The 12089-nt window shown below is 47.9% G+C and overlaps 1 protein-coding gene across 2 annotated transcripts in view; it reads right to left on the reverse strand.

The window, feature by feature from the left end:
* The window catches only part of cerkl (CERK like autophagy regulator), a 108490-nt gene that overhangs the window by 76395 nt on the left and 20006 nt on the right, over positions 1–12089 (reverse strand). For both annotated transcript variants that reach the window (XM_029702512.1, XM_029702513.1), the window contains exon 2: positions 7678–7911. In XM_029702512.1, the coding sequence (XP_029558372.1) occupies positions 7678–7911 (234 nt within the window). The remainder of the gene's footprint in view (positions 1–7677; positions 7912–12089) is intronic.

A 12089-nucleotide genomic window follows, 5' to 3' on the forward strand; every position in this document is an offset into this window, starting at 1 on the left:
AGCTAACAGGCAGGGGACCAGGGTAACATAATACATTCCTCCAGTCAGCTAACAGGCAGGGGACCAGGGTAACATAATACACTCCTCCAGTCAGCTAGCAGGCAGTGACCAGGGTAACATAATACACTCCTCCAGTCAGCTAGCAGGCAGGGACCAGGGTAACATAATACACTCCTCCAGTCAGCTAGCAGGCAGGGACCAGGTAACATAATACACTCCTCCAGTCAGCTAGCAGGCAGGGACCAGGGTAACATAATACACTCCTCCAGTCAGCTAGCAGGCAGGGACCAGGGTAACATAATACACTCCTCCAGTCAGCTAGCAGGCAGGGACCAGGGTAACATAATACACTCCTCCAGTCAGCTAGCAGGCAGGGACCAGGGTAACATAATACACTCCTCCAGTCAGCTAGAAGGCAGGGACCAGGGTAACATAATACACTCCTCCAGTCAGCTAGCAGGCAGGGACCAGGGTAACATAATACACTCCTCCAGTCAGCTAGCAGGCAGGGACCAGGGTAACATAATACACTCCTCCAGTCAGCTAGCAGGCAGGGATCAGGGTAACATAATACACTCCTCCAGTCAGCTAGCAGGCAGGGACCAGGGTAACATAATACACTCCTCCAGTCAGCTAGCAGGCAGGGGACCAGGGTAACATAATACACTCCTCCAGTCAGCTAGAAGGCAGGGACCAGGGTAACATAATACATTCCTCCAGTCAGCTAGCAGGCAGGGACCAGGGTAACATAATACACTCCTCCAGTCAGCTAGCAGGCAGGGGACCAGGGTAACATAATACACTCCTCCAGTCAGCTAGCAGGCAGGGACCAGGGTAACATAATACATTCCTCCAGTAAGCTAGCAGGCAGGGGACCAGGGTAACATAATACACTCCTCCAGTCAGCTAGCAGGCAGGGACCAGGGTAACATAATACACTCCTCCAGTCAGCTAGCAGGCAGGGACCAGGGTAACATAATACACTCCTCCAGTCAGCTAGAAGGCAGGGACCAGGGTAACATAATACACTCCTCAAGTCAGCTAGAAGGCAGGGACCAGGGTAACATAATACACTCCTCCAATCAGCTAGCAGGCAGGGACCAGGGTAACATAATACACTCCTCCAGTCAGCTAGAAGGCAGGGACCAGGGCAACATAATACACTCCTCCAGTCAGCTAGCAGGCAGGGACCAGGGTAACATAATACACTCCTCCAGTCAGCTAGCAGGCAGGGACCAGGGTAACATAATACATTCCTCCAGTCAGCTAGCAGGCAGGGACCAGGGTAACATAATACACTCCTCCAGTCAGCTAGCAGGCAGGGACCAGGGTAACATAATACACTCCTCCAGTCAGCTAGCAGGCAGGGACCAGGGTAACTAAATACACTCCTCCAGTCAGCTAGCAGGCAGGGACCAGGGCAACATAATACACTCCTCCAGTCAGCTAGCAGGCAGGGACCAGGGTAACATAATACACTCCTCCAGTCAGCTAGCAGGCAGGGAGGGACCAGGGTAACATAATACACTCCTCCAGTCAGCTAACAGGCAGGGACCAGGGCAACATAATACACTCCTCCAGTCAGCTAGAAGGCAGGGACCAGGGTGACATAATACACTCCTCCAGTCAGCTAGCAGGCAGGGGACCAGGGTAACATAATACACTCCTCCAGTCAGCTAGAAGGCAGGGACCAGGGTAACATAATACACTCCTCCAGTCAGCTAGCAGGCAGGGACCAGGGTAACATAATACACTCCTCCAGTCAGCTAGCAGGCAGGGACCAGGGTAACATAATACACTCCTCCAGTCAGCTAGCAGGCAGGGATCAGGGTAACATAATACACTCCTCCAGTCAGCTAGCAGGCAGGGACCAGGGTAACATAATACACTCCTCCAGTCAGCTAGAAGGCAGGGACCAGGGTAACATAATACACTCCTCCAGTCAGCTAGAAGGCAGGGACCAGGGCAACATAATACACTCCTCCAGTCAGCTAGCAGGCAGGGACCAGGGTAACATAATACATTCCTCCAGTCAGCTAGCAGGCAGGGACCAGGGTAACATAATACACTCCTCCAGTCAGCTAGCAGGCAGGGACCAGGGTAACTAAATACACTTCTCCAGTCAGCTAGCAGGCAGGGACCAGGGCAACATAATACACTCCTCCAGTCAGCTAGCAGGCAGGGAGGGACCAGGGTAACATAATACACTCCTCCAGTCAGCTAACAGGCAGGGACCAGGGCAACATAATACACTCCTCCAGTCAGCTAGAAGGCAGGGACCAGGGTAACATAATACACTCCTCCAGTCAGCTAGCAGGCAGGGGACCAGGGTAACATAATACACTCCTCCAGTCAGCTAGCAGGCAGGGAGGGACCAGGGTAACATAACACACTCCTCCAGTCAGCTAACAGGCAGGGACCAGGGCAACATAATACACTCCTCCAGAAAGCTAACAGGCAGGGACCAGGGCAACATAATACACTCCTCCAGTCAGCTAGCAGGCAGGGGACCAGGGTAACATAATACACTCCTCCAGTCAGCTAGAAGGCAGGGACCAGGGTAACATAATACATTCCTCCAGTCAGCTAGCAGGCAGGGGACCAGGGTAACATAATACACTCCTCCAGTCAGCTAACAGGCAGGGACCAGGGCAACATAATACACTCCTCCAGTCAGCTAGCAGGCAGGGGACCAGGGTAACATAATACACTCCTCCAGTCAGCTAGAAGGCAGGGACCAGGGTAAAGTCCTTAATACAGTACTCCAGTCAGCTAGAAGGCAGGGACCAGGGTAACATAATACACTCCTCCAGTCAGCTAGAAGGCAGGGACCAGGGTAACATAATACACTCGTCCAGTCAGCTAGCAGGCAGGGACCAGGGTAACATAATACATTCCTCCAGTCAGCTAGCAGGCAGGGACCAGGGTAACATAATACACTCCTCCAGTCAGCTAGCAGGCAGGGACCAGGGTAACATAATACACTCCTCCAGTCAGCTAGCAGGCAGGGACCAGGGTAAAGTCCTTAATACAGTACTCCAGTCAGCTAGCAGGCAGGGACCAGGGTAAAGTTCTTAATACAGTACTCCAGTCAGCTAGCAGGCAGGGACCATGGTAAAGTCCTTAATACACTCCTCCAGTCAGCTAGCAGGCAGGGACCAGGGTAACATAATACACTCCTCCAGTCAGCTAGCAGGCAGGGACCAGGGTAACATAATACACTCCTCCAGTCAGCTAGCAGGCAGGGACCAGGGTAACATAATACACTCCTCCAGTCAGCTAGCAGGCAGGGACCAGGGTAACATAATACACTCGTCCAGTCAGCTAGCAGGTAGGGGACCAGGGTAAAGTCCTTAATACAGTACTCCAGTCGGCTAGCAGGCAGGGACCAGGGTAAAGTCCTTAATACACTCCTTCAGCAGGCACAGCACAACACAGGCAGAGTAATATCATTCACAGGATATGACTACATGCTGGACTCTTATAAAACAGATTAAGTTATATGCCATAAAACTATTAATACTGAACAAAAATATAAAGGCAACATATAAAGTGGTGGTCCCATGTTTCAAGAGCTGAAATAAAATATCCCAGAAATGTTCCATACGCACAAAAATATTATTTTTCTTAAATTTTGTGCACACATTTGATTACATCCCTGTTAGTGAGCATTTCTCCTTCGCCAAGATAATCCATCTGGGAGACAAATGCACTACTTTGGGCCACATGTCACTTTGAGCCTCAGCACACATGACTGCCTGTTACAATTATACCTGGATAGCCTAACACAATGGTACACAGAGCACTCTGCTCTCCCTCTCCTTCTCTCTCGCTCTGTTTTCCATTGGGGGATTATGTATCTTGTTTTATTGTGAAGCTGTTGTTAAGTCAGTGGTGCTGCTGAATCATTTCTCCCTTAGGGGAATAGAAACTGTGGCACGCTGGACTACAGGAGCTCTCACCTGTTACAGAGGGAACGGTGAATCCCTGCACCCTCGTTTCCCAGGGAGCCTCTAATAACGTCGTACAATGGAGGGAGTGTCCCAGCTGACAGTTAAACACAAAAGGTGTTGCTCTAAAACTCGTCTCCCTCCTTGCCTTTTTATCAACCCCTCTTTCTCCTTTCCTAGAAGTGGATTCTGAATGCTGGAAATCAAATGGGGACATTGCCTTGGCCAGTGCTGGGCCATCGCAGTGACAAGCCATGTGATGTGGTCTGACACATGAGGTGGCGTGGTCCAGCTGAGGGTGTCAGCCACCAAATGAAACCAGCCGTCAGTCGTGTGATAATGTCTCCAGCCCGGTCACAGACAGACCAACGTGTGCAAGAGGCCAGAGCTAACAATGGCAACACCTGTACAAGGCAGGATGTCTGTGTCTTTCTGATACCCTTGGCCTTGTGCGAGCAAGCAACACTGTGTAGACCTACAATCGCCTTCATGGCATTTTTAAAGCCTCCTTTCAGTCACAGATTAGTGGTCCGTCTATCGGGCAGGTCAATCAGACCTGCATCGCCACCAGGCCGTCTCCCCTCTCCGGACAGATAATGTGGCCTTGGTGCTCTTGTCAAAGTGGATGGTCACACTCCTGCATCAAGTTGAACTTTATTGTTGTTGCCGCTAAAGGCCCTCAGGGGGAAAAAAAGAGAGAGCGAGGAGAGGACAAAAATAGAGAGAGAAGGGAAAAAGCTCAGAGTTCAACTAAAAGGTCATCCCAGTTGATGCACTGACCATTGTCCTCTAAAATGAATTGATATGTGCATTGGAATAAGTCTTTTGATAAGATGTAGTGTAAGAGCTACATAAAACACCCTAGCAAAGTTGTTTAACAACACAATGGAGAGGATTCTTTTTAACCCTTTATGTTTTAACTCTTTGTATAGAGCCTATATGAATATATGAATGATTCATGTAGCTATTATTGGATCTTATATAAGATTATACATCTTTTGTTGATAAGGACAAAAAGGTCTGTTATTTTCCTAATTTACTTACCTACTTACTTAGGCCTCATAGCGCCAGGTGAAGGCTAAGGCCTCTACATTATGCTTCTAATACCACGCTTTAATAGTGACAATGTTTTCAGCCGCAGTGGATCTTTGTCAGGTTTAACCATATTCACTCATACACCGGATAGGTGCAGTGAAATGTGTTGTTTTACAGAATCAGTCATAGTAGTACGGCACACCTGGAGTAAATTAGGGTTAAGTGCCTTCCTCATGGGCAAATCTGCTGGTTTTTCACCTTGTCGGCTCGGGTATTCAAACCAGCGACCTTTGAGTTACTGGCCCAACGCTCTAACCACTAGGCTACCTGCCACCCAACAACCAATGTCTCTTGTTGATATCATTTAATATATACTGTAGTAGTGCAAATACACTGCCGCTGTCTTACATCAAAAGCAGAATTGGAAATAGATTTGGTGAAAACTATTCTGTACAATGAGGCTTTTTTAACAGGAGCCCAGACTTAGTTTCATAAGATGATCTATTCTGCATATTCCTAACCAAAAAATGCCAGCTAATATCAAATTGTTGTTTTTAATAGCAGACGATCTAGAATCTTTTGTTTTAGCTTATTCAGTGTCCTGTAGGCTGCCTCCAGACATGTTGTTTTAATTATGTTAATTTATTCATGTTAAAGTACTCGCAGGCCTCTCACACAAAAACCCAAAGCTCGCATCCCAAATGGCACCCTATTCCCAACATAGTGCACTACTTTTGACCAGAGGCCTATGGGTCTTGGTCAAAAGTAGTTCACTATATAGAGAATAGGGTGCCATTTGGAATTTAGCCAAGGATTTGGATCCTCTTCAGGCTGAGGGAGATACAGCTTTAAAAATTGTCTGTGCCAAAGTTGTACTGCATCCCAAATAGAACCCTCTTTCATAGGTAATGTAGTACACTACTTTTGAACTGGACCCATGGGGTTCTAGTCAAAAGTAGTGAACTATATAGGGCATAGGGTGCCATTTGGGACACATCCTTGTTTTGTCTGAGGAACGGAACAGGGAAGACGGAACAGAGCTTCACAGAGAGGAGCAGAGAGGCCTGTGAAAGGAGAGATGGTGTAATCCTGGCTAGATTGAGCTAACAGAACAACAATCCTCTTTAATCTTAGATGACTAATGTACCTACTGAGTGTAGGTGTTACATCATCATGTTGTATTAGCTGGCTGCTGCTGTTAGCTACGAACATTACAGGGATTATGCACAGACTGACAGTGTCACTAACTGGGGCTGTCTAGGTTGTCTAAACTACACCTGGTAGAGCTATCTCTAAACCAGGTTTCTCACTTACAGAAACAGTCAGACTCCAACATACATTCTATGCACACACTGTATATTAGTCAAAATGTCTGAGGTGGATATTAAATTGTCAGCCATGTAGTTTATTCATTGAGAGGTGTTGGATATGGCCACTTTTTTGTGTGACGGTCATGGCATTGCCTGAAGAGGAGGAGGAGGGTGGGAAAGAGGAGGAGGGTGGGAGAGAGGAGGAGTAGGGTGGGAGATGAGGTGGTAGGAGGAGTTGTGGATAAGGAGGAGGAGGGTGGGAGAGAGGAGGAGGGTGGGAGAGAGGAGGGGGAGGGAGGGTGGGAGAGAGGAGGGAGGGAGGGTGGAATGAGGATGAGGAGGTGTTGGCCACAAGGGCCTGAAGAACAGGTTGATGGTGGCCACCCTGTAGTTAGTAATTATCTGTCGTTCTACGGAGCTGATGGGGGGAGACAGGGAGACAGGCTGTCAGGACCAGAGCAGCCCAGCATGGCCCTCAGAGACAGGTGTCCCCATCATGGGAGGTCTCTTCCTGGAGACACTCAGAGGGCCAATAACCACATAGTGGTGGTGGTGCCACTCTAAGCCTTATATTTAACTCATATTCAGATATAATGCTTGCTCTGGTGCCACTGTAACTACTAACTGCTGTTGGAATGGTTCCATCCTTTTAGAAAAAGTATCTCAGGTTTCATCAACAATATCTTAAGGACCCTTTCCAATCCTCTTGTTTGTTAGCATGATATAAAGTGAGCAATTGTTGGGAGGTGTTGTGTTAACCCGAGCATGTGATCTCTATGCTTGGAACACATGGGAGCTTATCCTGTCTGGTAATATGTCACTAAGTTGTATGACATATCTAGCAGCACAAACTTCCAGGACACTTCCAGCGCTGCTTTTTTATATTTCATGGTTTGAATTTCCACACAGGTTTTACCAAAACATCTGTGTGAATCTTTTTCACTTGCTGCTTAAAATAAGTCGTAAAAAAATCACAATAGGAAGATACTGGAGACTGTATTTGTGTGACAACCTGTAAAAAGACTGTGATATCCTAATGACCAAATATACGAGCCTGCCTCAAAATCATTCTGGGCTGTTGCACTTAACAAAATCACTGCAAACTGCTGTCTACCATAAACAGCTTGATATGTTTGCTGTTCAAATATTTGTCAAAACCATGGCCCACTTAGGGCAGTACAGTTGAGTTTGGGGCCATAGGTTCAGTCACATAAAAATGCACTACTCAGTTGTACCAAATACTGTATGGGTTTACCTGACCCAGATTAAGCCTTAGACTAAAAAGCAGAATCACCATTGAGTCTAGAACTAGGCTCAATCTTTGTTAGAGAAATCAGTCCTATGTGTTTAAAGTATTTTTTGTGAAGGACACTGACACTTACCACTGAGTATCTCCTTAAGTTTTTTGAACCAGATCTCACAGTGGTCCACGCTCATGTTGTTGAAGTGAATGGCATGGTCCTTCAGCTTTGGTCCCTTCTTCTTACAGTGGAACAGAGTGATGCCCAGGAGAGTGCCCCCTGTCTCCTGGCCCGCAGAACGCCGTCTCTTCACCTTCACTCCAAACACATCCTTCAGCTCCACGTACTCTGTCCTCCTCAGAGTTTCCGACTGACCTGGAACACAGAGAGACAGATGATATTATATGCTACAGGCAACGTATATAAAAGCTAAGGAACAAACACATCCTTCAGCTCCATGTACTCCTTACGCCTCAGCGTCTCCGATTGACCTGGAGATACACAGGAAGAAAGAATATGATATAGCTAAATATTGTATTGCAAATATTGCAGGAGCCCTTCACTAGGATGCTGCCATAATTGCTGCCGGAATTCCTGTTTGACACGTTCCTGCATGGATTATCGGAGGTGGTTAAAGCTCGCAGCCCGGGAGCTGTCCATAGACCACGACTCTCTCATAGCCTTGACCCTACAGATCGATGGCCGGCTTCGGGAACGTAGGAGGGAGAGGTCTGTTCCCGGTCACACTCGCTCATTCACGATTCCCACCTCGCCTCCGAGGAATCACGGAAGCTCCCGAATTCTAGATGGCTGGGAGAATCCGATGTCACCCGAGTTCCCTCGGGAATCACAGAAGGCAGTCGACCCGTTTCCTTCGGAGCCCATGCAACTGGACAGGGTTTGATTGTCTCCTGTTGAACGCTTGCGCAGACTGAGCACCAAGCGCTGTCTGTATTGTGGTACTACAGGACATTAGATATCTACCTGTCCATTAAAAGACAAGGCTCATCAGCAGATACGAGTATGCTGGTGAGCCGTACGGGGAGTTTACAATCTCCCCTTACTCGTACCCCTCTTCATTCCATCCTGCTGTGAGGTGACGGGTCCAAATCTCTCCGGGTGCTCATTGACTCTGGGGCCGATGAGAGTTTTATGGACACTACCCTGGTGTCGGAGCTGGGTACCTCCACACATCCCCTCTGCATTCCCATGGACGTCACTGCGCTGGATGGGCGCTCTATTGGCAGAGTTACCCACAATACGGTTCCTATCAACCTGCGAGTGTCAGGTAATCACAGTGAGTCTATGTCGTTCCTGATCATCAAATCACCTTATGTAGCCGTGGTTTTGATGGCTCCAGAGGAACAATCCCCTGATCGACTGGGCTTTTGGATCTATCATAGGTTGGAGCCCGTTATGCCACATGAATTGTCTGAAGTTTATTCAGATGGATTCTGACAAGGTTAGAGCTTCCCCCCTCTCAGCACTCACCTCTCCCAAGGTTCCTTTCACGTGGTCTCCAGCAGCTGGCCGGGGTGACCGGGTGTTTTTGGACCTCAAGCATCGATTCACTACAGCTCCCATCTACAGCTCCCGTCTTTGTCTTGTCTTGTCCCATGTATATATCTTTTTCTTCGCATTCTTTTTAATATTTTTCCTAACTCTCAACTTCAAAATACTCTCCTGCAACCCGCCTCACCCAATGTGGCGTGGATCTGTTTTTTTTCTAAAGTATTTCTACTTACATCGGAACTGGAATACCTCAACGCTAACCACTGCTAGCGGTCATAAGCTAACCTTTAGCTCGGAAAGCTCTCGCCAGTTCGTACAACGCGTTTCAAACCAGAGCATACCGAACCTATTTTTCTCTCCATATCCACGGATTCCTACCGCAAACTCTGAACCTTTTAATCTGGATCATCGCAGCTATCTAACCGCAACCCGGGCTGACTACTCCTGGCTAATGTTTCCGTCCCGGAGCAAGCACCAATTAGCCTGGAGCTAGCCCACGCTAGGCCAATCTGCCGGCGAGGGCACCTGGGCTACTCCTGAACCCACTCCTCGGTTACAATATCCAGACCCCTTCTACTGCCGGTACGGGACACGGAACCTCGCCGATCCTTCACGACTGTAATACCGACATAATCTGCACGAGGATTCCAACAGGTTCCTCAGGTGCGACGTCCCCTGAAGGCCCATTCTGCTAACCGCGGCCTGCTAGCTATCTAGAGCATATTAGACTGTTAGCTGATCCATCGGCCAGTTTCTTGGACCCCTATACCCATTTTGCCAATTGGACTTGGACCCCTACTAATTCCACGACTGGTCACCGCACGAGGAGGACGTCCCTCTAAGGCCCTTCTGCTAACTTGGTAGCCCTGGCCTGCTAACTGTCTGAATCGCCGTGCCCCCAGCCAGCCCAACCACTCACTGGACCCATACGATTCACTTGGCTGCACATCCCTCTCCCTAATATCAATATGCCTTGTCCATTACTGTCCTGGTTAGTGATTACTGTCTTATTTCACTGTAGAGCCTCTAACCCTGCTCAATTTGCCTTAACCAACCATGTTGTTCCACCTCCCACATTTGCGATGACGTCACCTGGTTTAAACGTCTCTAGAGACTATATCTCTCTCATCATTACTCAATGCCTAGGTTTACCTCCAATGTACTCACATCCTACCTTACCCTTGTCTGTACACTATGCCTTGAATCTATGCTATCGTGCCCAGAAACCTGCTCCTTTTACTCTCTGTTCCGAACGTGCTAGACGGCCAGTTCTTATAGCCTTTAGCCATACCCTTATCCTAATTCTCCTCTGTTCCTCTGGTGATGTAGAGGTTAATCCAGGACCTGCAGTGCCTAGCTCCACTCCTACTCCCCAGGTGCTCTCATTTGTTGACTTCTGTAACCATAAAAGCCTTAGTTTCATGCATGTTAACATTAGAAGCCAACTCCATAAGTTTGCTTTATTCACTGCTTTAGCACACTCTGCCAACCCAGATGTCTTAGACGTGTCTGAAACCTGGCTTAGGAAAACCACCAAAAACCCTGAAATTTCCATCTCTAACTATAACATTTTCCGCCAAGATAGAACTGCCAAAGGGGGCGGTGTTGCAATCTACTGCAGAGATAGCCTGCAGAGTTCTGTCTTACTATCCAGGTCTGTACCAAAACAATTGGAGCTTCTACTTCTAAAAATTCACCTTTCCAGAAACAAGTCTCTCATCGTTGTCGCTTGCTATTGACCACCCTCTGCCCCCAGCTGTGCCCTGGACACCATATGTGAATTGATTACCCCCCATCTATCTTCTGAGCTCATGCTGCTAGGTGACCTAAACTGGGACATGCTTAAAACACCGGCCATCCTACAATCTAAACTAGATGCCCTCAATCTCACACAAATTATCAATGAACACACCAGGTACAACCCCATATCTGTAAACACGGGCACCGCTGTAAACATGGACGTCGCTCTCGCTGCTGGTGATTCTCTGATCCACCTCTACGCAGACAACACCATTCTGTATACCTCTGGCCCTTCTTTGGACACTGTGTTAACTAACCTCCAGATGAGCTTCAATGCCATACAACTCTCCTTCTGTGGCTTCCAACTGCTCTTAAATGCATGTTAAACTAAATGCATGCTCTTCAACCATTCGCTGCCCGCACCTGCCCGCCCGTCCAGCATAACTTCTCTGGACGGTTCTGACTTAGAAAATGTGGACAACTACAAATACCTAGGTGTCTGGTTAGACTGTAAACTCTCCTTCCAGACTCACATGAAACATCTCCAATCCAAAATTAAATATAAAATCGGCTTCCTATTTCGCAACAAAGCATCCTTCCCTCATGCTGCCAAACATACCCTCGTAAAACTGACATCCTACCGATCCTCGACCTCGGCGATGTCATTTTCAAAATAGCCTCCAACACTCCTCTCAACAAATTGGATGCAGTCTATCACAGTGCCATCCGTTTTGTCACCAAAGCCCCATATACTACCCACCACTGCGACCTGTATGCTCTCGTTGGCTGGCCGTCGCTTCATACTCATCGCCAAACCCATTGGCTCCAGGTCATCTACAAGTCTCTGCTAGGTAAGCCCCGCCTTATCTCAGCTCACTGGTCACGATAACAACACCCCCCCGTAGCACACGTTCCAGCAGGTATATCTCACTGGTCACCCCCAAAGCCAATTCTTCCTTTGGCCGCCTCTCCTTCCAGTTCTCTGCTGCCAATGACTGGAACGAACTGCAAAAATCTCTGAAGCTGGAGACTCTTACCTCCTCACTAGCTTTAAGCTCCAGCTGTCAGAACAGCTCACAGATCACTGCACCTGTACATAGCTCATCTCTAAATAGCCCATCCAATCTACCTCATCCCCATACTGTATTTATTTATTTATCTTGCTCCTTTGCACCCCAGTATCTCTACTTGCACATTCATCTTCTGCACACCCTACCATTCCAGTGTTTAACTGCTATATTGTAATTACTTCGCCACCATGGCCTATTTATTGCCTTACCTCGCTTATCCTACCTCATTTG

Source organism: Salmo trutta, chromosome 20 (assembly GCF_901001165.1).
Source record: "Salmo trutta chromosome 20, fSalTru1.1, whole genome shotgun sequence".
NCBI classification, from domain to species: Eukaryota; Metazoa; Chordata; class Actinopteri; order Salmoniformes; family Salmonidae; genus Salmo; species Salmo trutta.